General features: G+C 42.2%; 1 protein-coding gene and 1 pseudogene across 3 annotated transcripts; one reads left to right on the top strand and one right to left on the bottom strand.

Moving 5' to 3' along the window:
- Positions 1-26,927, top strand: part of LOC137005239 (uncharacterized) — a 615,607-nt pseudogene that overhangs the window by 557,266 nt on the left and 31,414 nt on the right.
- Positions 1,203-25,768, bottom strand: LOC137007140 (stonustoxin subunit alpha-like). Of its 3 annotated transcripts, XR_010892567.1 has the most exons (5): positions 14,884-15,208; positions 14,198-14,332; positions 13,636-13,878; positions 3,655-3,690; positions 3,364-3,446 (listed from the first exon to the last, which is right to left on the bottom strand). XR_010892567.1 is itself a non-coding variant. In XM_067368458.1 (3 exons), exons 1-3 carry the CDS (start codon positions 25,735-25,737, stop codon positions 2,896-2,898), a joined length of 876 nt encoding a protein of 291 aa, XP_067224559.1. In that variant the 5' UTR covers positions 25,738-25,768; the 3' UTR covers positions 1,203-2,895. The 3 variants fall into 3 exon arrangements, 1 of the variants encoding a protein (XP_067224559.1); XR_010892566.1 differs by lacking the exon at positions 13,636-13,878 and having other exon boundaries at positions 3,343-3,446; positions 14,884-15,122; XM_067368458.1 differs by lacking the exons at positions 13,636-13,878; positions 14,198-14,332; positions 14,884-15,208 and adding an exon at positions 25,449-25,768 and having other exon boundaries at positions 1,203-3,446.

Here is a 26,927-nt window from a genome sequence, read left to right as displayed (position 1 = left end):
TACAACAGCAGAAGACCCCACAGGGTGCCACTCATCTCCACTACAAATAGGAAAAAAGAGGCTACAATTTGCACAAGCTCACCAAAATTGGACAGTTGAAGACTGGAAAAATGTTGCCTGGTCTGATGAGTCTCGATTTCTGTTGAGACATTCAGATGGTAGAGTCAGAATTTGGCGTAAACAGAATGAGAACATGGATCCATCATGCCTTGTTACCACTGTACAGGCTGGTGGTGGTGGTGTAATGGTGCGGGGGATGTTGTTTTCTTGGCACACTTTAGGCCACTTAGTGCCAATTGGACATCGTTTAAATGTCGGCCTACCTGAGCACTGTTTCTGACCATGTCCATCCCTTTATCACCACCATGTACCCATCCTCTGATGGCTACTTCCAGCAGGATAATGCACCATGTCACAAAGTTTGAATCATTTCAAATTGGTTTCTTGGACATGACAATGAGTTCACTGTACTAAAATGGCCCCCACAGTCACCAGATCTCAACCCAGTAGAGCATCTTTGGGATGTGGTGGAACGGGAGCTTCGTGCCCTGGATGTGCATCCCACAAATCTCCATCAACTGCAAGATGCTATCCTATCAACATGGGCCAACATTTCTAAAGAATGCTTTCAGCACCTTGTTGAATCAATGCCACGTAGAATTAAGGCAGTTCTGAAGGCGAAAGGGGGTCAAACACCGTATTAGTATGGTGTTCCTAATAATCCTTTAGGTGAGTGTATATTGAATTGCCGTAAAGCATTTTGGCGAGTTTGTATCGGGTTGCTGCAGCTCAACTTGCAAGTGCTGTATTCTGGCGTGCCAGAGGGGGTTAGTGGACGCCTCAAACACACCACTACAAGTCAATTAACTATCGTAAGGACTTTGAAAACTATTTATGAAGGTAAAAAAAGTTACTTAGTTCTGCTTTAATGAGCGTTTGAGATTGTTCCTCATTACTGTTCGACACACACAAGCTTTTAGCAAGTATGACTGCTTTTATATGTCAGATATTAGGATATTTCTCACAGAAACTCATTCATGAACATGTTTTTATGTGATAAAATGATCTTTCTCAATGACACAGAAAATTTAAGTTTTTTTATATCTTACATTTTATATTTAGTTTGTGTGTTATTTATGGTTACAGTACAAACAAGACAGAATAAAAGCATGTTTGACAACAAAAAATGCTTTATTCATTATGATCTTAACCTGAAAAAGGCAGTACATGTTGTGATTAAGTCATTTTCATTAATAGAAATGAGTGAATTTATTTGTGAGACAAAAAATTTAAAAAGCACATAAGTGTAGAGTTTATGATGTAATTTACAGATGTACAATTTAAGATGGAAATTATTCATGTGACCCTTTAAAAACAAATAACCAGGTGAGATATTAAAATATGAGTAATCTTATCATATTTTTGCTGTTACAACAGTGAACGTTTTCCTACACACCGATATGAATAAAATACTTCAAATGATAATTGAAAGTCAGTCTCAGGTAAACCATCATCCTTAAAACCATCGCCGGCTGAGAAAAGTTAGTTTTTTAAATAAAAATAAAGAAATAAAGCAGAAAGAAGTCGCACTCCAACAATCAAGACACAAGTCGTAATCACATCAACTGCAGACACTGTTGAGCAATTTACAGTCAAGAAATGAATTAATACAATTATTATATTTGATTTACTGACAATAGGAATAAAAGTAACCATCACAATAAATAAATACACACACACAAGTCAACAACACATGAAACAACGCTTTATTCAAACTTATTGATCGAACAATCATGTGTTTACAGTCCTGCTGCATCTCGACACGTCAGAATCTCGCGAGAATCAGTACATCACTAGGGTAATTCTCGCTACTCTTTTATGATCACTGAGGTTTCTGACACACTTATTCTCTCGCCTGCTGCTTTTCACCTGCTATATAGTAGAAAAGTAGATGGTTTCAGACTTTTTCAGTCAGATTGTCTCAACTCTCATATTTAACGGCTCTGACCAATAGTTGTTCTCACTGTCCAATGACAGCGCGTGTTACATTTACAGTGACAGAGGATTGGCTCTTGAGACTGAGGTGAAAGTTGATTGGTTGCTCCATGTGTGTCCTGACCAATGCCGTTTTAAACTCAATTGACAAATGGATAAAGAAAAGCAATTGGCCAATGCTTTTTAAAAAGAGATTTAAAATGATTTTACATGAATCAAATAAACAGTTTTAAGTTTGTGTATTTATTCAAACATGTAAAAACGTCCATTAATGTTTGAATGATTAAATTGATGAATTGATTGTTGATGTTATTTTTCAGTGGGTTAGTGGATCTAAATCTTTAAGTGTCACTCCTGCTCCTCATAACGACACCACATGACACAATATACATGAAAACTGAGTTCAACATTTATTACAATATTTCAACATTTATTTCATCATGTGATTTTGAGTCATTTGGTCCTCCATACAGTATTGACAAAAATACTTCAGCTACAGTCATATTTGCATTATATCTCAGTTAATACCTGTTCAAATCACTTCAGCAAAGTCTGTACATTTTCACGTTTTAGTGAATAAAATAACTGATTTATGATCCATAATAATTCAACAGTAGTTACAGTAAATGTATTTAATGAAGTGAGATGATGAATGTCATATTTGATGATGTCAGAATGATCATATTTCACACAATGATTCATATTCATCATCAATTCATATCTGATTCATGATTGGAGCACAAACACTAGAGGAACATCACATGACTGATGACAGTCACATGTTCTTCATCAATTTATTGTGTTGTGATATTTCAGTATTAATGTAATGAAGAGACTCTATAACATCTGATTCATCATCAGCTCAAAGCATTATGGGTAGAGTCTCTCTGTTCTGATTCATCATAGTTTCACTGATGATCCATAACTAACCCAAAACCCAGGATAGAGTGGTTGAGTGAATGTGGTCTGGACTGTGTGGATGAGGATCATTGTGTCTCCAGAGACGCTGTAGAAGGACAGAGTTCCTGCACTGTGATCCACATACACTCCTGTTCTATAGTAATTCTTCCCATAGTCTCCTGTTCTACTGATGATGGGCTTTACAGGGAGTTTAGTGCCTATCTTATTGTGTCTGAATGTGTAACTGGAGGAATAGCACATCAAAATCCAGGACTGATCATTAGTTCCAAACGAACACTCATTACCCACTCCCTTCCTGCTGATGCTCTTATATGACACTGATATATACACACCTTCACTCCACTCAATCTCCCAGTAACAGTGTCGATCACTCACACTCTCTCTACACAACACTTGAGGAAGATCAAATCTGTCTGGATGATGGGGATACGACTGAAGCTCTGGGTAAGTGCCAGTAATCACTGTGTTGCTCTCAGACAGACGGATGTATTTACTCACTGTGTTCAGATCTAGAGTGAGCTGACGGGAATCTGATGGAGATAAAACACATCACAATCAGGAATCATCAATCTGATCTTTTAATGTATCTGAACTCTTCATGTTCAGTATATCATCAGTGTCTCAGTACAGTTGAGCAGATATCGTGTGAAAATCATCATTATCATGATCAACTCTAAATGTCTTCTGTCGTGTTTTCTCACTCAGTGAGTTTCTCTGCTTGATTTCTCAGTGACTTACATTGTAGGAAGTCGTTCCTGGTCCAGGAAACAATGTCTGTGGAAATCAAGAGACATGAAGAGTGTGATTATCATGTCAGGAGAAAATGATCCCTGCATCCATCGCTCACATGCAGAAATCCTCCAACACAGAAGATATTTATAGAAATGCCTCTGCTGTTTCCTGACACAGACATTACTGAGGGTTTAATATTATTGACAATATTATTATATTATTGATAATATTATTGATATTATTTGATTTGTCTTCTGTAGACATGAACTGATCAGAGGGAACAGGATCAAATTTCACTTTGCTCCCCATACAGAGAAATCATATCGCTTCATAAGACTTGGATTAAACTTCAACCTCCTTAGTAATGTTCTTCAAAGAGACTCTGATCAATCAATAAATGTCTCCTGCTCAATCATTTGATTAGCCGACAGTATATTATAATTCTACTGTTTATTATGAAAATTACTGAATACATGGAAGACACATTTCAGCTTCAGTTATTAAAATCATAAAACTTGTGTCTTGGTTTAAATTCTTCTAATAACATATTTGGTATCATCAGTATTTGAATTTGTGATTTTAACAGTAAATCCGGGCTACAGTAGAGTCATGTTAGTGCTGTTAGAAGTGTCACAGTGTTTGACGAGTCGATCTCTCCTTCAGTTCACCAGACTGAACCGATTTCTGCGACTGTTCCCTCCTTACATTAGCAACATTATGATTACAATGGTACACATTATTTCACACTGGTTATGCCTCTCAGATAATCTAGCAGCAATAAACAAAGCTTGATATTAATTGTTATTATTATATGATCTACAGTTCCATAGATGTTTAATGTAGAATATAAACTAAATTGTTTAGAGTTGTAAATTATGTAAAATAACGTCTAGGTTACTATTGTAACAGAAGGAGGGAACGGAGACGTTACATCGATACTGACGTAATGGGGTCTCGCCTGGGAGCCCATTCACCTCCAAGGGTACAAAACAAGCCAATGGGAATTGGCCTGTGAGATTTACATGCCGGGCCCCTCCCCCGGCATCCGGGTATAAATAGGGCCGGCATACTCACCTTCATTCATATTTTTGCTGAGGAGCACGGCTCGCCTTGCGACTGGTAAGTCAAGGCGATGGCATCCACTATCCAGTGGACCAACCTCTGTTTGGAGACAGCCTTCCCCTTCTGCTGACCTCCAAAACAGATAAAGAGCTGCTCAGGATAACGTGAGAGTAGTCCGGCCTGAATTCCAGGCACGAATCGCTGACCGAAAATGCCTGCAGGTCCCCAACCCTCTTGAAGGAGGTCAGGAACACTGTCTTGAGAGACAGATGTTTCAGCTCAGCTGACTCAAGGGGCTCGAAGGGAGCTCTCCGTAGGCCCGAGAGGGCAACAGAGAGGTCCCAGGAGGAAATGAGGTGAGGCCTAGGGGGATTTAACCTCCTGGCATCTCTGGGATGGGCTGTCGCGAGGAGCATGAGTTCCGGGAACCAGGTCCGGTTGGGCCAGTATGGCGCAACTAGCAAGACCTGCTCCTCGTCCTCCCTGACCTTGCACAGTGTCTGTGCAAGGAGGCTCACTGGGGGAAACTCATATTTGCCTAGGCCCCGGGGCCAGCTGTGTGCCAGTGCATCCGTGCCAAGGGTCCCCTCGGTCAACGAATAAAACATCTGGCAATGGGCCGACTCCAGAGAGGCCTCCCCGAATCGGCTCCAGATCAGCTGAACCGCCTGGGGGTGGAGTCTCCATTCCCCCGGGAGCGTGAGCTGTCGTGAGAGCGCGTCGGCCGCACGATTGATCTCGCCCGGGATGTAGGAGGCGCGCAGCGACCTGAGTTGGCGCTGACTCAACAGGAGGAGATGGCGGGCAAGTTGCAACATGCGACGGGAGTGTAGACCACCCTGGTGGTTGATGTGCGCTACAGTCGATGTGTTGTCCATCCGGACCAGTACATGCTTGCCCTGCAGCAGTGGTCGAAACGGGCGCAGAGCAAGGAGTACTGCTAGCAACTCTAGGCAGTTAATGTGCCAGTGGCGATGGGGTCCTGTCCAGGAGCCCGACGCCGACTGACCACTGCATATGGCACCCCAGCCGGTGGTGGAGGCATCTGTTGTAACCACAACATGCCTGGACACTTGTACTAGGGGCACACCGGCCCGTAGAAAAGCAAGGTCTGACCACGGGCTGAATGTGCGCCGACAACTCGGTGTGATGATCACACGGAGTGAGCCACGGTGCCATGCCCACCTCAGGACTCGGTCATGAAGCCAGTGCTGAAGCGGTCTCATATGAAGCAATACGAGCGGCATGACCGTGGCTGCGGATGCCATATGCCCCAGGAGCCTCTGAAATTGTTTCATTGGGACCGCTGTTTTCCGCGAGAACGAATTCAGGCAGTTTAGCACCGACTGTGCACGCTCGTTGGTGAGACGTGCTGTCATGGTGACCGAGTCCAGCTCCACACCGAGAAAAGAGATGCTCTGCACGGGGCAGAGCTTGCTCTTTTCCCAGTTGACCTGAAGCCCCAACTGGCTGAGGTGACTGAGCACCAGGTCCCTGTGTCCGCATAACTGCTCTCGGGACTGTGCCAGAATAAGCCAGTCATCGATTGAGGAAGCGAACGCCCACTTCCCTGAGTGGGGCAAGGGCCCCCTCTGCGACTTTGGTAAAGACGCAAGGAGACAGGGACAGCCCGAAGGGTAGGACCCTGTACTGATATGCCCACCCCTCGAACGCAAACCGCAGAAACAGTCTGTCAAGGAAGGATCGAAAGTACGCATCCTTCAGGTCAATGGCTGCAAACCAATCCTGGGCGTGAACGCACGTGAGAATGCGTTTCAGCGTGAGCATCTTGTGAAGGGCCCGATTCAAGACACGCAGATCCAGGATTGGTCGTGACCCCCTGCCTTTCTTGGGTACTATGAAGTAAGGGCTGTAAAACCCAGACTTCATCTCGGCTGGAGGGACAGGCTCTATTGCGTCCTTCGCCAAAAGAACCGCAATCTCCGCCCGCAGGACAGAGGCGTTGGGACCTGTCACCGAGGTGAACAGAATGCTGCTGAACCTGGGGGAACACCTGGAGAACTGAATCGCTTAGCCGAGTCTGATTGTCCGAATGAGCCAACGGGACGGGTTGGGAATGCGTAGCCACGCCCCCAAGCACCGTACGAGTGGAACCATCCGGACAACAGAAGTACCCACGGGGGGGCAGCATGGAGCACTGTGGCCCAACCTGGGAGGCAGTACGTCCCGAAGTTGAGGCTGTGAGTGGAGTCCACTCACATGGCTCTGAGTGGACATGGCTCTGAGTGGGCAGGGTGATGTGGGGAGGCTCTGCGTCCCCGGGGCGCCAAGACCCTGCCCGTGGCGAAGGAAGGAATTGCTGAGAGAGAGGGAGCGGACGCTCAGCACAGACCTTCTTATATGACCCAGGAGTTTTGGAAATTGCTCTTTCTTTGACAACGTGGGTACCGCTGACCCTTGGGCCAACGGCGGAACAAAAAGAAAAGGGAACACAGGATTTATCCCCGGGCCCTCTCCCGGGGGAAGGAGCGGTGCGGTCACCGTCTCCTGCCGAGCAACCTCCTCTACCACTGAGTCTCCTGTCTCAGGGCCGCTTCTTAGTCTTCTTCTTCCTGGAGGAAACAGGCTCGTGGAGGATGGGAAGGATCCGACCCACCAGAAGCCTGAGCCGCAGCAGGATGCCCTCTGCGAGGAGCAGATGGAGCCACAGCCCGCGGCGGATTGGTGGCAACATCACGCCGGGGCAGGATGTGCTTAATGGCCTCCATCTGCTTTTGCACTGCCGAGAACTGCTGAGCAAAATCCTCGATAGTGCCGCTGAAGAGGCCGGCCTGGGAGATCGGGGCGTCGAGAAAGCGAACTTTGTCGGCGTCCTTCATCTCAGCCAGGTCTAACCAAAGATGCCGTTCCTGGAGCACCAGGGTGGACATTGTCTGACCCAGGGCGTGCGCCGTGACTTTCGTCGCCCGGAGGGCGAGGTCAGTCGCCGTACGCAGCTCTTGCAGCAGCCCTGGCTCAGAACTACCCTCGTGCAGCTCCTTAAGAGCTTTCCGGGCGTGCAGGGCGGAAGCTGCCTGTCCAGCGGCTGAGTAAGCCTTGGTAGCGAGAGCGGCCATGGTCTTACTCGCCTTGGACGGGAGACGCGGACGGTTCCGCCAAGTGGCCGCGGACTGCGGGCACAAGTGCACCGCAATCGCACGTTCCACCTGTGGAATCTCCACGTACCCCTTGGCAGCCCCACCATCGAGGGTAGTGAGAGCGGAGGAGGCAGAAGAACGGTTTCTGGCTGTGTGAGGGGCCATCCACATCTTCTGGAGCTCCTCATGCACCTCCGGGAAGAAAGGCACTGGGGCGGGACGCGGCTGTGAATCGCGCCCCGAACCCAGAAACCAATCATCCAACTGCGGTGACCCGGGCAAGCATGGCCGCCAATTCAGAGTCCGCCTCAGACTGAGTCATCGTCGTCCTCTGAATCAGCAAACCCACTCCCCGATGCAGCGAGCAACATCTTATCCTCCTCCGGAGCGCCGAAAGTGACACGGGGCACCCCCGAGGAGGGCCCCGCGGCAGCAGCCGGCAGCTCGATGGAACATGGCATTGTGGAGGAGTGGGAGGTTCGTGGGGGCGGACCCGACAAAGTGGCTCCCACTGTAATCCTCTAATCCGCTACAGCCGCTGGCGCAGGAGTAGTAGCAGAGGGGACTCTCACTTCCGTGTTAAAGAAGGAGAGTCGCGATCTCAATGCCAACATGGACATGCCCTCGCAATAAGGGCATGTACCATCCACGAGCGCTGCCTCAGCATGGGGTTTCCCCAGACACGTGAGACAGTGATCGTGGCTGTCAGAGGAAGTCAGGAAATGCCCGTATCCAGAAACACACGGATGAAAAGACATCTTGAAAAAGATGCTGATCGCCTGTGATTGCTCTTTTAGTACACCTCACCAACCGAAACACCATCCTGTGGGCAGCGCGCCGTCACGCCCACCGCTGAGCGTGCCTTCCCAACCAGCTGGAGAGATACGAGCAGCCACCAGAGAACAGACAGTCGAAGCAATTAAAATTGTTGTTTGCTCTCTCAGTTCAGAAATTCACTCTTTGAGGAGGTGAAAGGATGATCAGCCGATCGGCTCCGAAGCAAAAGTATGAATGAAGGTGAGTATGCCGGCCTTATTTATACTCGGATGCCGAAGGGAGGGGCCTGGCATGTAAATCTCACAGGCCAATTCACATTCCCAATGATAAATGTCACATAAAGTAAGAAATAACAAAGACAAAGTCACAGTTGTGAGATATAGCCTACACTGTCAGTCACAAGTCAAATCAACAAGACAATATCATGAATATCAAGTCCTTGTGGTGTTTAATACATTTACTGCAAAGGTTTTTACCCCTAAATGAAGAATGACTTAGATTGAGAGATGCTTTTCTGCAATGAATTACTCACATTTTACCTTTATTTTATTTACTCTGTTAATGTTATGAATTGAAAGACATGAGCACAACAGTGTCAGAACAGCGACTGAATCGTTGAAGGACACTCTTGTGTGCGTCACACAGACGGTGAGAGATGCGCTCAAATTGTAAATGTACAGAAGGAATGTTGTCTTTTTTTAAATAAAAACCATTTTCTGTACTTTTGTATTATTAAACTGGAACCTTATATTATAATGTATCATTTCATAATAAATATTTTATATTAAACATTTATAGCCCTATGTAGATCATACAAAATTAAATTAAATTTAAAAAAAAAAAATCTATATCTTTTCAGCCATTGTTGCCTTGAATTCGTTCATTCAAATTCAGGGTAATTTATTCTAACACCCTTTGTATGCGCTGCTTATCTGAGATCCCATCGTCAGAAAAAGACTTATGCATTTAAAATCTTTTTACAAGAAATCCCTCAGGTCATAAACAATAGCACTTGTCTCTTCATGAAGGTGGAAAAACAAAATTCTTTATGTCTCCTTGTTCACCTAAATGCCTGGTAAGGTGTCATTTTCCTTGCTTTACCCAAAAGTGTTGACAGTGTAACAGTGTAACTGTATGTGTCTATGGTGAAATTACTAGTTTTTCCGCATCAATATTATTTGAATGCGAACAGTGCACTATCATTTTAATTCAGCGCGGTGCAGTGCAGAAAAAATAGACTGCGTAAATGATCGCTGCACTTTGCGCTTGTGGAAAGCACTGCCGGACTGCATCCGTGTAAGACAGAATGTTTTCCAGCATCGAGCTGAACAATGCATACCTCCAACTGATGCATCACAAGGACAGCCGAGATCGAACGGATTTTAGCACTCATGAAGTGTTGTTTCGCTTTCGTCGGGTACCATTTAGCTTGGCCTCTGTGCTGGCAGCTTTTCAAAAAATTATGGTTACAATACTGAAAGGCCTTCATGGGATTCAGAACTACTAGATGATGTAATTGTGTATGGACGCACTGCAGCTGAATATGATCGCAAACTGCAGGCTGTTTTAACAACACTACAGCACGTGGGTCTTAAAATGAATCGAGCAAAATGCAAGTTCAGCTGCAGAAGCCTTCCTCACTTGACACATCATTCCTGCGCAAGGCGTACAACCCAATGACTGCCATATTCAGGCTATATTGTAAGGACCAGCTCCCACTGACGCAGCCAAATTACGCTCATTCTTAGGACTGACGTCCTGGTATTCACACTTTGTGCCAAATTACTCTTCAGAAGTGGAGCCTATAAAACAGTGTTTCTCAAACTTTTTCTGCCATTCCCCACTTTGGAGGTAGGGAAGGGATAGGGAAAAATAGAGTAAACTTTATAGTTACTTATACTATGTGCATCTGATATGAATAAAACAACTTATCAGTTATAATCATCAAAATGAAAAGAAATAAACATTTGAAATATATCAGTCTGTGTGTAATGAATGAATATAATATACAAGTTTCACTTTTTGAATGAAATTAGTGAAATAAATCAACTTTTTGATGATATTCTAATTATATGATCAGCACCTGTAGACCCATACGCTAAACCAATGCAGTATGAGCCGGAAAGAGAATCGATTAGTTCATCTTTCGGGTCTTCGGGTTGTTGGTTTTTTTGTCCCGTGACGTGACAACATTGGCTAGAGAAATTAGTTAATTTGCAACCTTCCTTACAAATGGGTGCATGGTAATTATTTTTTATTATAATTATTATTTACTCTTACCGTTACGTAATGCATTTCTGGTCTCAAATTGTTGCTTTTAATTTCTGTTATGATGTTACTTTTCCATAACACTGAATGTGGTAATAAAAAAAGTGCTGTTCATTCACCTCTGTGTTCAAACACGCGAGCCGTGTGTATGTTTCCCCTAGCACAGCAGCACATGAGTGTTCTTTGTATTTTGCTCGCGATGTGGTCAGAACTGGAGTTTGAATATGAACACATGAAAAATACAATTGTTATGATATAGACGCTGAGGGCGCGTATGATGGTTTCAGCGCGGAGCTCCGTGGTGAGTTTAATAACACTAGCCTTGTGGATCATAACTCATATACAGAATAAAGTATCTGTGTTTAAAGTTATTATAGACATATAACATTCTCCAGCACCAAACATTAACCAGCACTGTGTAGTACACATATCAAGTCTTCTTCCAATGAATTATATGTGCAAACTGGACACTGATACAGTGGTGTAGCCTATCTGAACGTGACGGCAGGATTATTCTAATAGACAAAAGACTGATTTTGAGACTGCAGTGCTCATAAATGTAATCAAAGTAGCCTATTATTAGCTCTTTTATATATTCTTTTACATTTCTCCCTTGTGCTTGGGAGTTTGTCATCATTTTCTCCATGCTCATATGTATTAATATTCATTATTGTGTATAATGAGTGTGTTCTAAGTCTCTGCTCAATTGTATCTGAAATAAAGGAAGATATCATGAAACTAGTAGATGTGTTGCGTTCAAAGGTGTTAAGATTATTACGTTAATAGTGTTTTTCTTTCAGTGTAAGTTTGATTTGAGTCAGAATTATGTGGTAATTCTTTATTAATTACCAATGGGTTCCTTTAATTTTCACTTTAGAATACAGTTTCAGGTTCTAATAATTCCTGCAGAATTATCTAATACTTCTTTATTAATTACTAATGGGTTCCCTGTATTTTCACTTTCCTTCAGTCATTGCCTTACATACTGGAATTTACTCAATGGTAATGTGATATGCTGAAGAAAACAGACACACTTATGGTACTGTATATGAAATATAAAAACAAATATGAGGTAAGAGAGTGGGGGTTTGGTTCGTTTCCGAATTTGATTTCTTACAGAACACATTCACAAATGATTTACCACACAGGCAAAAACCTCTATAAGGTTTCTTGTATTTAATTATTATCTATTTTTCATAATACTACTACTGGTAACATTAGTAAATAAGAAAGGGTCACAACTCAATGTAATTGTGTTTGTTCATTAGTACTTCATAGTTATGTTTCCTAGTAGATTAGTAGATAATTAATAGTAGTTATTCAGGAGTTATGATAGAATTCATTAGTTATTGATTAGCTAATTGTTACTTGACAAAAATCATAAGATTCTATTTCATACTGATTAGTTAACACATCTTCCTTAGTAATTAACAGTAGTGAATTAGGTGTTAATGAAGAATTACCTATTAGTTCTTCAGTAATTTCTCATTAGTGATGCAGTAAGTAAGAAACAGTATTCTAAAGTGTTACCGAACTGTGATATCATCTTGTTGTTTTTGCTTGTGACTGACAATGTAGGCTATATCTCACAACTGTGACTTGTCTTTATTATTACTTACTTTATGTAACATTTATCATTGTGTCTGCAAAAACACTTGAAAGAAAATTGCTAATAAATTAGTTAAGTTCAAATATTTATTTGCATACCTGTATGAAAATAATTACAAAAATTACAAAAAAAAGTTCTCAAGTAAAATTTTACATATATTTCATATTTGATGTGCAATAACTCTATATGTGAACTGGATCAAATTTTATGGTGATCGCATAAAGAAATCAAAAGTTACAGCATTAGGAACCAAGGTAGCTTTTTTGTTTAGCCATTGGTGCCCCCTGATGGTTATATTTAAAATCGTTCTTTTACATGGAGTAACTCGTGATCGATGCATGCGATCATGTTGATCTTGAACTAATTTCAATCGGGAGCATCCACTGTAAACAATGATGTGCCATTTTCTACAGTCTACACGTTATGAGCTCAAATGCCACATGAAAGCTACATGTTAGTTTTAGTTAGCATCTGTGTGTTTGTGGGGTTTTATGTGTCAGAATTGTGTGAGCAATATCTCGTGATTGGCTTCCTGGATTATGCTGACTCATTTCAATCATGAGAATTTGCTGTAAATTATGTAAATATTTCTACAATCAGAGAATGTTTCACAAGTACACTCCATTTTAGAGTGATGACTTAGTAATTTATTTATGAATATTTTTTTCAGGGATGGTGTTCTTTCTGCGCCCCCCCTCCCCCTCCTGTTTTCCCTTGGTCGTTCACACCTCAAAGCTCTGGAAAAGTGGGAGTGTAGAGGGGGGAAGAGGGAAGAGAACTATGGCGGGCCGGAAGGTCCAAAAATATGGCTACCGACTTGTCGCGGGAATTCACTATACAATTGCCAGTAGCCAATGAATTTACCACTGATAGGCCGGCGGTGCATCTGTATACACACTCTCCTCACGCAGCGAACTACTCACTTTCCTCACGCAGCGAACGACTCACTCTCCTCACGCAGCCGGCGACTCACTTTCCTCACGCAGCGAACGACTCACTTTCCTCACGCAGCCGGCGACTCACTTTCCTCACGCAGCGAACGACTCACTTTCCTCACACAGCCGGCGACTCACTTTCCTCACGCAGCGAACGACTCACTTTCCTCACGCAGAGAACGACTCACTTTCCTCACGCAGCCAACGACTCACTTTCCTCACGCAGCGAACGACTCACTTTCCTCACGCAGCCGGCGACTCACTTTCTTCACGCAGCCGGCGACTCACTTTCCTCACGCAGCGAACGACTCACTTTCCTCACGCAGCCGGCGACTCACTTTCTTCACGCAGCCGGCGACTCACTTTCCTCACGCAGCGAACGACTCACTTTCCTCACACAGCCGGCGACTCACTTTCCAAACACAGCGAACGACTCACTTTCCTCACACAGCGAACAACTCACTTTCCTCATGTAACCCACCTATAGGTAAAAATAAAAATAAAAAACTCTAGGTTCGTAAGAGGTTCAGACATTGCAACACAAATGAATGGACAGATTCACTGTAACAGTTTCAATGTAACTTTAGTAAGAAAATTATATTGTACAAAGTCACAACAGAATGTAGCCGGCTTACAAATAAAAATGAAATAAAACCCCCTTTTTAAACTAATGTTGGTGTGTGTGTTTATCAGTGTATGTGTATCGTGCACGACGAGTGCACGATCAGTCTTTCAAAAATGATCAGAAATCAAAAATGTCCTCCTATGTCTGTAAGACTCTTTGTTGGTAACAGTCCTACCAGGTAATGTTCTTCACAGTTTTGAGGTTCAAGTTCACACAGACTCTAGAAGATCCGGTTTGGGTGACTCGCCATCTAAGGTTTCACATCTCTCACGATCAACGAACAGAATCCTCTCGTTACTAAAGACCCGACCTGAATTTACAAAACAGGTGACCATAAAACATTTGTTTAAACATTAACATCAATTAGGCCTAATGTCAATCGTTTCTATGAAGATAACTTATACATGTTACATATATGAACACTGTATATGAAAACAATTAAATACTGATGCATTTCAATGAATTGGTCCGATAAAATAATCAAACAACATCATCTTAACTGAAAACATTGTACTATAGATCCCACAGTACAAAAGAATAAGAAATAAAACACTCAGAATGTGTATTATTTTCGATATACACTTGCAAAAACTAGAAAAAATAATTGCATCCTCATTTAGAATATCAGTCTGCATAAATGCATACTTAAATGCAAATATTACAAATAATGAACATTCTAGAGCTTCATATAGAACAAGATGATATATATAAAAGAAACATTTCACTGAAATTAAAGTAATCGTTATGATTTTGAATGATTATGATGCAATAGCGCATGTTGCGCAGTAACATAGCACATGGTTTAGCCTTGTAGGCTAATCAGATCAAAATCACTTAATATGACAAATTAACAAAACTCACCAAGATATGCAGGAAACCTAATTAAACTGATGAACAAACGATACCGCTCCACTGCGATCTCTCTACAATATATTTAACTTTTTTCTGATCAGCAGTACAATATGGTCTCACTCTCTCTACCCGACGTGATCTGTTTTTTTTTTACTTGGATCGGCACTGAGCCGATTCAACCAATGGACAATGCAGCAGGGCGGGTCAAAGGCAATACAACATTTTGATTGGCTTAGAAAAGAAAAGAGAGAAATAAAAGTTTTTTTTTTCTTAAACATATTTTCATATTTTGTAACTGGGTTACACTCACACAGCGAACGACTCACTTTCCTCACGCAGCCGGCGACTCACTTTCCGCAGCTGCCCAGCTAACCAAAATACGTGACTGTTACGTAACTGCAACGTAATTTGGTGACCAAACTTTCGTCATGGCGACGTAACTAGTTACGTCGTGGCAACCGGAAAAGTGAAAGGAGCCTATACGTCGCCACAACGTAACTTTGTGACGTTGCCAGTTAGTAACTGCGACGTCGTGGCAACGTTGTGTATCAATAGTTGTGTGTTGGTCATCAGTTGGTAATTCTTATTTTTATTTATTTTTCTATGGGCGGACATGCAGTAGTTTAACCTAATTTATGTCCTCATTTGCCCAAACTAATGTAAAGGCTATTCCAACAGCTGTGAACGATGAATGCAGACTCGAAATGAATTCAATTCATTTATTTTGAAAAACACACAGAACATGAACAAAACTCCAAATAAAAATAATGCAATACACTCAAACTATAAATAAAAACATATAGCCTACAGCGAAACATAAAATAAAAGCATTCAAGACGTTTTGCTCTCAGTATCATTAAAAACATATGCTATGCTAACGTAACATTTTGCATAACATATATTTCAGACGATCAAGGAAATCACAAAGGTAAAAATATTAACAAAAGTACTTAAAGTAGACTGTGGGTAATGTTACTTAACCAATCTGACGCAGTTGTTGAACTTTATTGCTATAAAACTGACGAGAAACACGGAGAAACGTCGACGCTGTCCTCTCCAGCAGCATGAATGTTTTCCCGGTTGCCATGGCAACTCTAACGGCCACCTGCACTAACGTAAACATAACAATAAAAAAAGGTTTTGCGTCTTTCCAAAGTTAACTTTATACATTTTTATAAAAGCCATTTATTCGTTGTCACCTCGGAAAAATAAATTCTGCTCTCAGAAAAATTAACTTTACACTCTTATCAACATACTGTGGGCACGCGTGCACTCCATTTGTGGAGGCGCGCGCTGTATGTCACGTCACTATATATAAAAAACAGTCATCCATACTCTGATTTGGTGAAAAGAAACCTTTTTTTTCTTAAGGGGACATTTCAGTCTTGTGTCTGACATTTAATTACACATTTTATATTGCAAATTCTGGTAATAATAACATATAAAGAATGTGTAAATGATGGTAATGAAATTACGAGCACATGACGTTGCTGTTACGTTGCCAGTAAGTCATGGAATGACCATTATATTACGTATAGAGGACGTATCTGGAACGTTCTTGGTAATCTTATAACGTTAGGAGAATGTACTGACGACGTTGTGAGATGGTAATCTGAAGGTAATGAAATTACTGGCATGCGACGTCGTAGTTACGTTGTCAGTTAGTAAGTCATGACATTACCAAAAAGTACGAATACATTACGTAACTGTTACGTCGTGTGTTAGCTGGGAAGTCTCACGTATTGGGCGTGAGACACACGCATTTCAACCCGTTCACACGCTCACACGCCACACCTTGTATTTCTCACGCAGAGAAATCTCCAGGATAATGCACAACAAGTTGCGCCGCTATTATAGGAATCAAGCGAGTTCTCCATAGAGTAGAAGGCCCTGCCACGCACCAGTTAATCTAATAAAAAAATATAGCTACCGAACAGCCAATCAGAAAATAAAATTACTGTATCCGGGTAAGATTTAGATATTCCCGCCACAAAAATATTTATGTTCTGATTCCAACTACACATTCTGTGATTCACGGGTTCGTGCACTGATTCAGATGCTCGCTGAAGTAGTTAGCTACAGAGGAGGACATCTGTCAGTCACATTGATTCACATCTGGCTACAGACTGATCGTGATCGATGTGGGACCATATCCTATGAGTACAGTAAGTCATCTCATCAAATTGCTGGGGAATATTTGTGTCCAGGCAGCTGTAGGTTAGTTAACAGTTTGTCCAGAGTACTTTTACGTAGGGGTGCACCGAAATTTCGGTCGCCGAAAATTTCGGCCGAAAATGGCATTATCAGTTTCGGGCCGAAATAAAAAATCCAGCCGAAAATGTCAACCGAAAATGAATGTCAACCGCGCCCCTCCCATCTGTGCGCTAGCGCTTGGGTTTCACTCACGGTCAAACTGTTATCACTCGTCACCCACCCCTCCCCTCCGTGCTCAAGCAGGTTTCACTCACGGTCGAGCTGTTTGCACGCGTCTGCAAAGATTAAGCATGTCAGCGGTATGGAAGTATTTTAAAGTTTCAGATGAGGATAACAAACTTGCAATATGTAACGTTTGTTCTGCAAAAGTCTCACGAGGGGGTACGGTGCCAAAGAACTTTTCGACAACAGGTTTGATACACCACCTGAAAACACGACATCCAATTGAACATGAGGAGTACCGCAAAACAACATTGGTTAAAAGTACCCCAACTACATCACAAACACCCTCTGTGGCCACGTTATTTGAAAAGACTAAGAAATTTGAGGAAGATAGTGTCAAAGCACGTGGCATTACTGAGAAAGTGATGGAATTCATTGCCTTAGATGACCAGCCGTTTTCTGTGGTGGAGGACATTGGATTTCGTAGGCTCATACAACATATTGAGCCACGTTATACACTGCCAAGCAGACGCTATTTTGCAGAAACAAGTCTACCTGCAATGTATGACCGAGTTGCAAAACACGTTCATGAGCTCATGTCCACAGACAGACAAACTCTAAGTTTTACCACAGACATTTGGAGCTCAGACGTTAGCCCAACTAGCATGCTTAGCTTAACAGCGCAGTGGATTGACTCTGATTTTAAACTGCAAAACATTTTGCTTCACTCACGGGAGTTTGTTGGGTCACACACCGCAGCAGCGATATCTGATGCTTTGTCTACAATGTTTGACACTTGGCACATTGAGAAATCTAATGTGCATGTGATTGTCCGAGATAATGCACGGAACATGATAAAGGCTATGGAGGACAGTGGACTGAACAGCATACCATGCATGGCACACACGCTTCAGTTGGCAGTGAATGAAGGATTGTCAGCGCAGCATTTCTGAAATAACAGCAATCGGGAGAAAGATTGTGGGACACTTTAAACATTCTCCGCTTGCTTATTCCCGACTGCAAGATTTGCAAATACAGTTTGGGATGCCACCCAAACGTCTCCAGCAAGATGTAGCTACTCGCTGGAACAGTACGTACTACATGTTGCAAAGTCTACTTGAGCAGAAGCGGGTCATAGCTGCCTATATGACAGATTACGATCTGCCCGCTACTTTGAGTGCACACCAGTGGACGCTAATGGAAAACATAGTGTCTCTTCTCGCCCCATTCGAACAGATGACCAAGGAAATAAGCTCGGCTAAAGCCTCGGCTGCAGAGGTTATTCCTTTGATAGCAGCACTGAAGCGTCTGCTGGGAAAAGAGGTGGAAACAGATCACGGTGTAAAAACAGCTAAAAAGACTATTTTGGAGGCTGTTAACAAGCGCTTTCAAGACACCGAGTCCAACCCTCTATACTGTATTGCAACTATACTAGACCCGCGCTTTAAAGAACATTATTTCGACGAAGAGAAAAAGCAGCGAGTGCGTGAAATGACACAAAAAGAGCTGACGGAGTTTGAAACTTCTGGTGAAGGAAGAGACTCGACGGGGGGCGCACCGCAAACGGTGCCCGAGAAACGGTCACGTACAAGTGAGGAGGCGTACACTCCCTCACTTTCTGAGATGTTTCACGAAATTTTACAGGAAAGCACTCCAATTCGTAGCGGTGTTGAAACAAGCGCAGCCGCACAACAAATGGAGATGTATCTAGCTGAACAACCCATTGCCAGAAGCGACAATCCTCTGGACTACTGGCGCGCAAACAAAGACCGCTTTCCATTGCTTGCACAGATTGCACGCAGGTATTTATCTGCCCCAAGCACCAGCACAGACAGTGAGAGACTATTCAGTGCAGCATCTCATGTTCTTAATGAGAAGAGGAACCGTCTTTCTTGTGAAAAAGCTGAGCAACTTTTGTTCTTAAAGAGAAACCTGACAAGTTTCCTTAAATAAACAGCAGTCAAAATTTCTGTTTAGTTACATTAAAATTTGCGTAGCACTGCACAACTGTGTTTCCTAAGGCTACATAGGCTTAAATGTTGTTTACAGTTTGAGTTTGGATTAAGTTCTATTGCTGTTTTTGCACTGTTGTTTTGCATTGTTTTGCACAGAAATTTAAAATGCAAGTAAATAATTGTTTACATGCAGCAACAGAATAGAGGCCCACTGCCATTCTGTGATTTTGTGTGCAGTTATTCAGATAATTGTGGATTGTTTTTTCCCCCACAAATGTTAATCTATTTTATTCAATGGAAGAAAACTTGAAGAATATAATAATATTATTTATTTATTGTTAAAAAATATTTTAGGTTTTGTTATGTAACAAAAAGTGTTCGTGCCGAACGTAACGTACATATAAGGTACACTAGAGTCGGAATATGGTTACCATGTTTATATTGTTTCACATTACAATGTTGAGGAAAAACAACAATATAATGTGTATGATTATATTACCATTATCTATCTCTCACACTCACTCACATACACACAAAAATGCTGAATTAAATAAATATTTTTTTATTTGTAAGAATGTGTCATTTTTCATATTAGACCCCCGTCCCCACCCAAACCCCCGTCGCCGCTGAAATCTCACTCTGAACTCAGTTCAAAACTTGAGAGCCCTGATATTTAATAGGGTTAATAATACTTTCTTTACATTTACGAGTAGTACAGACTCATGATAAACAACACTTAATTTAACACAGAAAGAATAAAGACATAATTTATTTTTTGTCCATTTTTCTTTGAATTTTCTATCTAAATCAGTCTTTTTGTCTATTAGAATAATCGCGTCATCGTGTTCAGATAGGCTACACCATTGTATCAGTGTCCATTTTGCACATAATAATTCATTTGAAGAAGACTTGATGAGATATGTGTGCATACGCTGTGCTGGTTCATGTTTGGTGCAGGAGAATATGTGAAATATGTCTATAACTTTAAACATGAATACTTTATTCTGTTTATGAGCTAGGATCCATGTGGCTGGTGTTGTTAAACACAAAGCGGAGCTCCATGCTGAAACCGATCATATGCGTGCCCAGCTTATTTAGTGATGGCTGATTTCAAAACACTGCTTCAGGAAGCTTCGGAGCACAATGAATCAGTGTGTCGAATCAGCTGTTCAGAGCGCCAAAGTCACGTGACTTCAGCAGTTTGGCACGCGATCCGAATCATGATTCGATACACTGATTCATTTATGATCCTAAGCTTCCTGAAGCAATGTTTTGAAATCGGCCATCACTAAATAAGTTATTTTGTTTGTTTTTTTTGGCACACCAAAAATATTCATATAGTCATATTCAGTAGTCAACATATTTTGTTGATCCTGGAACAACATTCTAGTCTGATTTGAAATTTAGTCTTAACCCTATAAAAGTAAGTGGCTGGTTAACTGGAAGAATAACAGAGTAAACTTTAAACTTTTTTTTTTAGGCCCACTATGTGTGTCTGATATGATTAAATGTCGGCAAATTATATTTGAATGGATTGTTATTGCTGCTTCCACTGATGTCTGACATCAGTGTGTATTTTGCAAACTCTAAATGTGTTGTTTTACTGGTGTTTATGCAGATTTAAATGTCCGAAACCTTAAAAAAAACATTACTTGGCTGAAAACATGGCATATGACAAGTGCTGAGCATGTCTGTCTCGCAGCCAAAGCGCAAAAGCACAGTTTGAATCTGGCAGTTATGTGACAGCGCCCAACATACTAAATCCCATATGTGGGGCCGTACGCCCAGGGACACAGAAATAAACACCCCATATGTGGGACCATACTGCTCAAAGGGTTAATTAAAGCTGCAGTAAGGAGTTTTTAGAAAACGTTGAGCACGGCCCTTTCATCTGATCAAATCGCGCCGTCTTCAGGACGGCCTTATTTCTGACAGGTAGAATAAGAGTCCGTACGGCATTGTCAAATCGCCCCACTTTATAAGCTTTTTGCTACAGATGCTGGTGTAGAGATGAGGCTGATACGGATTTCCACAATATGAACGATATATTTATTAAACAGAAAGCAGGGAACACCAAACATACATCTTAACAAAACAGAGAACGGACAAGGAGTGCAGGGAGTGAGTGCATTATAAAGGGAGTGCAGATGATAGAGTCCAGGTGCAGGTGATCTGTGATGATGAGGAGCTGACGAGGGAAGTGAGTGCAGGTGACGAAACAGGAGGATCATGGGAAATGGAGTCCAGGGGAACAAGGGATCTGTAACAGTACTCCCCCCTCCCGGTAGGCGTGACCTCGCGCCGTAGATGGAGACACCGGGAGGGGGGGCGGGCACCCTGGAGACCTCATGCAGGTGCAGGGAGAGGAGCGGACAGGAACGGAGGTCTCCAGGGCGGATCCATGAACCATGGCGGGTCTAGAGCCTTGGGCAGCCATGGCGGGTCTGGAGCCGTGGGCAGCCATGGAGGGTCAGGTGCAGCGGGCTGCCGTGGAGGGTCAGGTGCAGCGGGCTGCCGTGGAGGGTCAGGAGCCCTGGTGGGCTCTGGCGCTTCCGAAACCCCGCCCAGGAGTTCCCCACCCACAGGTACCGGAACGGGTACTAGCCCCCCCCCCCCCCCCCCCCCCCCCCCCCCCAAAAAATACATGGGGAATTTAAGGAAAGTCTTTAAAAGTCTGGAGGAAGGGCATGGCGGCTGAGGCTGAAGCGGCTGGGGCTGGAGCTGAGGGCTCGTAGGCGGCGGCTGGAGCTGAGGGCTCGTAGGCGGCGGAGACTGGAGAACTTTGCTCGGCGGAGACTGGAGAACTTTGCTCGGCGGGGACTGGAGAACTTTGCTCGGCGGGGACTGGAGAACTTGGCTCGGCGGGGACTGGAGAACTTGGCTCGGCGGGGACTGGAGAACTTGGCTCGGCGGGGACTGGAGAACTTGGCTCGGCGGGGACTGGAGAACTTGGCTCGGCGGGGACTGGAGAACTTGGCTCGGCGGGGACTGGAGAACTTGGCTCGGCGGGGACTGGAGAACTTGGCTCGGCGGGGACTGGAGAACTTGGCTCGGCGGGGACTGGAGAACTTGGCTCGGCGGGGACTGGAGAACTTGGCTCGGCGGGGACTGGAGAACTTGGCTCGGCGGAGACTGGAGCGGCTTGCTCGGCGGAGACTGGAGCGGCTTGCTCGGCGGAGACTGGAGCGGCTTGCTCGGCGGAGACTGGAGCGCTTGGCTCGGCGGAGACTGGAGAGCTTGGCTCGGCGGAGACTGGTGAGGGCCAGTTCATCCCCTCAAATACAATTAAAATCCCCACAGGCACTGGAGCTGGCTCTGTGGGGACTGGAGCTGGCTCTGGAGATACTGGAGCGGGCTCTGGAGATACTGGAGCGGGCTCTGGAGATACTGGAGCGGGCTCTGGAGATCCTGAAACGGGCTCTGGAGATCCTGAAACGGGCTCTGGAGATACTGGAGCGGGTTTCTTCCTCCTCCGCTTACTGGGCCCAGTAGAGAAATGTGGGTCCAGCAAGGGGCAGGCAGGGAGTTTGCTGGAGAGGGGTATGTGGAGGAAGCCGGAGATTGACTGACTGGCCTGGCCAACCGTGTTTCTGGATGGACTGGACGACAACACTGATCCTGAACCTCTTCTACAAAGAATTTGGAGCCATTTAACCACAAAATTAAATTGATAGTTTCGCTTAAGGAGAAACAAAAAACAGGTTCATCAAAACGGATAGTGTCGTCATCCAATCCATCCAAAAACAGGGAGATCAACTGAGCGTCGGGCCAGTTAGTCAAGTAAGCAAGCTCAATGAACTCCTCCACATACCTCTCCAGCGAACGTCCTACCTGCAAGAGCCCGATAAGGCGATTGCTGGCTGTCAGGGTGAGAGGCGATGGAGGAGCTGGATCCAGGGAGCTGGGGAAAGTCTCCATTTTTTTTTTCTGTGGAAATCCAGTTGGTATGGGTCCGTTCTTCTGTTACGGATGCTGGTGTAGAGATGAGGCTGATACGGATTTCCACAATATGAACGATATATTTATTAAACAGAAAGCAGGGAACACCAAACATACATCTTAACAAAACAGAGAACGGACAAGGAGTGCAGGGAGTGAGTGCATTATAAAGGGAGTGCAGATGATAGAGTCCAGGTGCAGGTGATCTGTGATGATGAGGAGCTGACGAGGGAAGTGAGTGCAGGTGACGAAACAGGAAGATCATGGGAAATGGAGTCCAGGGGAACAAGGGATCTGTAACACTTTTGAAGTGAAAAAAGTTTATATAATAGGAATAAAAGTAAAATGTTTATGATGAATGGGCATCAAGAATCCTTGATAAATCCGTAAAAATCAATCATGACCTTGAGAACATGTCCATAACATGTCCACTTTTTTAAAAAACTTATCACTCACTTATATGGTGATTTTATAATGTGTTTATATTGGTGATAATTTATATCTAATTTCTTAATTTTGTTCATGGAGATGACATGGACAGTGTGTCATGATGTAGTTTGCTGACATCTACCGGAAAACAAACATTAAAAATTAAAATAACTAGAAATTTTAGGAACAGCCACTAGTTGGCTGAAGAGCATCACTCATTTTGCACATATCTATTTTTATAGGTATCTTTTCACAAGTTTTCATCTAGATTTGTGTTTAGACATTATAACAATATATGATCACTGAAGTATTTATTTATATTATTTATTTATGTAGTTATGTCACAAATACAGTCAAACCTGAACAAGGTGTTGTGTGTTTGTTCTCTATTGTGGATGTGTTATGGTGTCACTCCTTCACTTCTGTGCGTGTTCTGTATTGTAGCTATTTATTTTTTTGACAAAATATGTAACAGAGAACATTTTTATTATCTCAATTTCGAATCAAGGTCAGTTTTGTTTGCATGCATTGTTGTTACGATAAAATAATGTTTTGCTCATTACATTTGACATTGTATCGACCAATTCATACAGAGCCAGAGCAGCCTCAAATATAATATATTTACAAAATAAAATTCATAAATGCACAGCACAATACTACGGAGGCCCTAAAGTGGTGGAAAGGAAAGCTCAGTGTGTTCGGTCCGTGTATCTTTTGGTCATTTGTTTTTTGATTTAATATTGAAATCGGAAAATGTAAAAAACGTATCAGTTACGAATGTAACCTTTGTTCCCTGAAGAGGGAACGAGACATTGCATAGAAAATGACGCTGTGGAAACCGTCTGCATGATTGCGTCGTGAAGAAACAAAACTGGTGTCGCGTTCGTTCCGTAAGTAGAATAGGAAAGGCGTGGGACATACAGCATAAGCGTTTTGAAGAATGCAGAAACCGGAAGTACGTTCAAGGCGATATTTTGTGTGTTTTCATTTAATTTCTTTTCAACTGAAGAAAGAAAGACATGAACATCTTGGATGACATGGGGGTGAGTAAATTATCAGGAAAAGTTCATTTAAAAGTGGACTAATCTTTTAAGAATTTAACTTTATAGATAGCATACATATTTAATAAGATTAGGAAATAAATTCTATATAAATTTAAAAGAAAAATACCCCTGTAAATCGATTGTTTCATAAGATAAAGTTAATTTCTGACACTGGTAGATGGCATTAAATATGAAAACCCTTCATCTCTGGTTTATTGTACAAAGTCTTATTTCAGGGTTTTATTCAATTCAAACAAGTTCACCTTAAAATCATTAGCCTCAAATTCATATTTCACTAAAGTCATATATTGAAACAACCATTATTTGAGATAATGGCATTATTATATCCATCTGTTGTATGGATCAAAATCATAATAGAACTATAAAAGATGAACATTAACTATGATACAATGTAATTTCTTTTCATATCTGTCATATTATTTCAAGTTCCTCCATTGCCCAAATCTCAGAGTATTTCCTAAAAAAGTTATGACATCTGAGTATGATGATTTAAATGGACACAGGTCTGGGCTTCACTATATCTCTGTGCTGTCCAGCGAGTCAAGCAGCATTGACACACTGAATCTGATAGGTGGTCAGCAATAATAAAACAGGCAGTGAGCCAAAGCTGTTTATTATTATGTTTATAATTATTATATCTGAGATAAACTAGTATAAGGATAATATTTCTGAGATAAACACACGTAAGCTGCCAAATTCATGGACAGAGTCGTTCCCTGAATGAAAAATGAAAAATCTAGTTGAATTTCTTGCTTTTTCATGTTTTTGAAAAAAAAATCTGCTTTCATTCACTTTTTGAGTGTCGTCTCACCTTGTTTTTCCTTTTTGATTTCTTCAGTCTGAGCTTCACACTTAGCAAATCTGATTTCCAGATCTTGTTTTTCCTTTTTGATTTCTTCAATCTGATCTTCACTCTTAGCCAGTCTGATTTCCAGATCTTTTAGTTGCTTCTCTGTGGCTCCAAGTTCCTTCAGTACATCTGTGCATGTTTTCAAAGGACAAGGCAATCCTGAGACGGCAGATTCTGTCGCGAATATGACGTTCGGAGCGAATACAAGACATTTGTACAGAAGCAGAAGAACTGCTACTCTGAACTTCATTCCTAATGCTTTAGCTAAAGTGTGTTGGAGATGTGTGTGCTGTATCTGTATGTTCAGAGTGTTACAAATCGAATGCTTTTATACCATAATCTTCAGTAATGCTCACATGATTAACAATTTAGCCAATGACAGACAAAATAGCCTTCAGCATATGACTGTTTCTCAAAAAATACCGTTGTGCTGGCTTAATGTTTTACAAATGTATGCAATGTTGACAGATTAAAGTTGTGTTTTCTTTGGCAGCTTTAATCTTACAAAACACTGAACTTTGGGCTTAATAACAGCACAAACTATCCAGCACTAGACATGCATTCCTCTATGTGTGCAACATGTTTTTTTCTGCATTCACTGTATTTGGATTCTGAGAGCCGCACAGTGACGAAACGCGGCTGTTTGAGATCCTGCTGTGCTTATTCTAATAATTCATGTATTATATCATACAAGGTATATAATTTAAATATACATATCAAATACTAGAACATGTGTATGATTGTAGTATTTTAGTTGATTTACTCTTGCCAAGCTCTGATTTCTGAGACACACACACAGAGGAAACAGCAACGCAGCTATTTAATTTGTGCTCAATTCATTCAAAGAGTTTACGCTCATTCATTATTGCAGTGACCTACAGGTTTGTGTATAACACTGTTTTCCCCTGACTCTCCTGAAATCCAGCGAACACGACGAGTAACGGTGTCAGTGGAACCGGCTTGTCACCGACTGCAGTTACGTTTCTCTCTGCATTGTGTCTGATAAATGCAATTTCTACTTCTGAAGTGCTTCTTTTTATAAAGAACACGGATTTCTCACATAACGCAGTGAAGCAGCTCCTGTATAGAGTGAATTATCAATTCTCAAGACATCGATATTAACCAATTCAACAATAAATGATTAATAAGAGTAATGTTATGAAAATATAATTTCTGACAGAATTTTTGGAACCATTCATGAACACTTGTTAAGTCAAATGAATTACATTTTATCATGAACTGAGACAGTGCATTAATAAAATGCAACGATCTTTAATGTTTTTGTCTAAGAAAAGAACAAGAGATAAAAATAAGATAATATGACTGAAATCTTAAGGAATTACTTTTGAAATTGTTTATTTGAAAATGCATGTCATTTGTCATAAATGTTCAGCTGGGCTAGAGTTTAAAGTTAGAAAAATGAAAGTTAAAAGTCTATGA

The sequence above is a fragment of the Chanodichthys erythropterus genome, chromosome 3 (assembly GCF_024489055.1).
Source record: "Chanodichthys erythropterus isolate Z2021 chromosome 3, ASM2448905v1, whole genome shotgun sequence".
Lineage (NCBI taxonomy): Eukaryota > Metazoa > Chordata > Actinopteri > Cypriniformes > Xenocyprididae > Chanodichthys > Chanodichthys erythropterus.
This window is presented reverse-complemented; position numbering and strand designations above follow the sequence as displayed.

Bases quoted from the DNA above. Each gene is read 5' to 3' on its own strand.
- LOC137007140 (XM_067368458.1), bottom strand. From the start codon at position 25,737: ATGAAGTTCAGAGTAGCAGTTCTTCTGCTTCTGTACAAATGTCTTGTA. The intron at 3,691-25,448 runs GTGAGACGACAC...TGATTTCCACAG, and splicing joins AATCAAAAAGGAAAAACAAG to ACATTGTTTCCTGGACCAGG. The intron at 3,447-3,654 runs GTAAGTCACTGA...TATCTCCATCAG, and splicing joins CAGGAACGACTTCCTACAAT to ATTCCCGTCAGCTCACTCTA.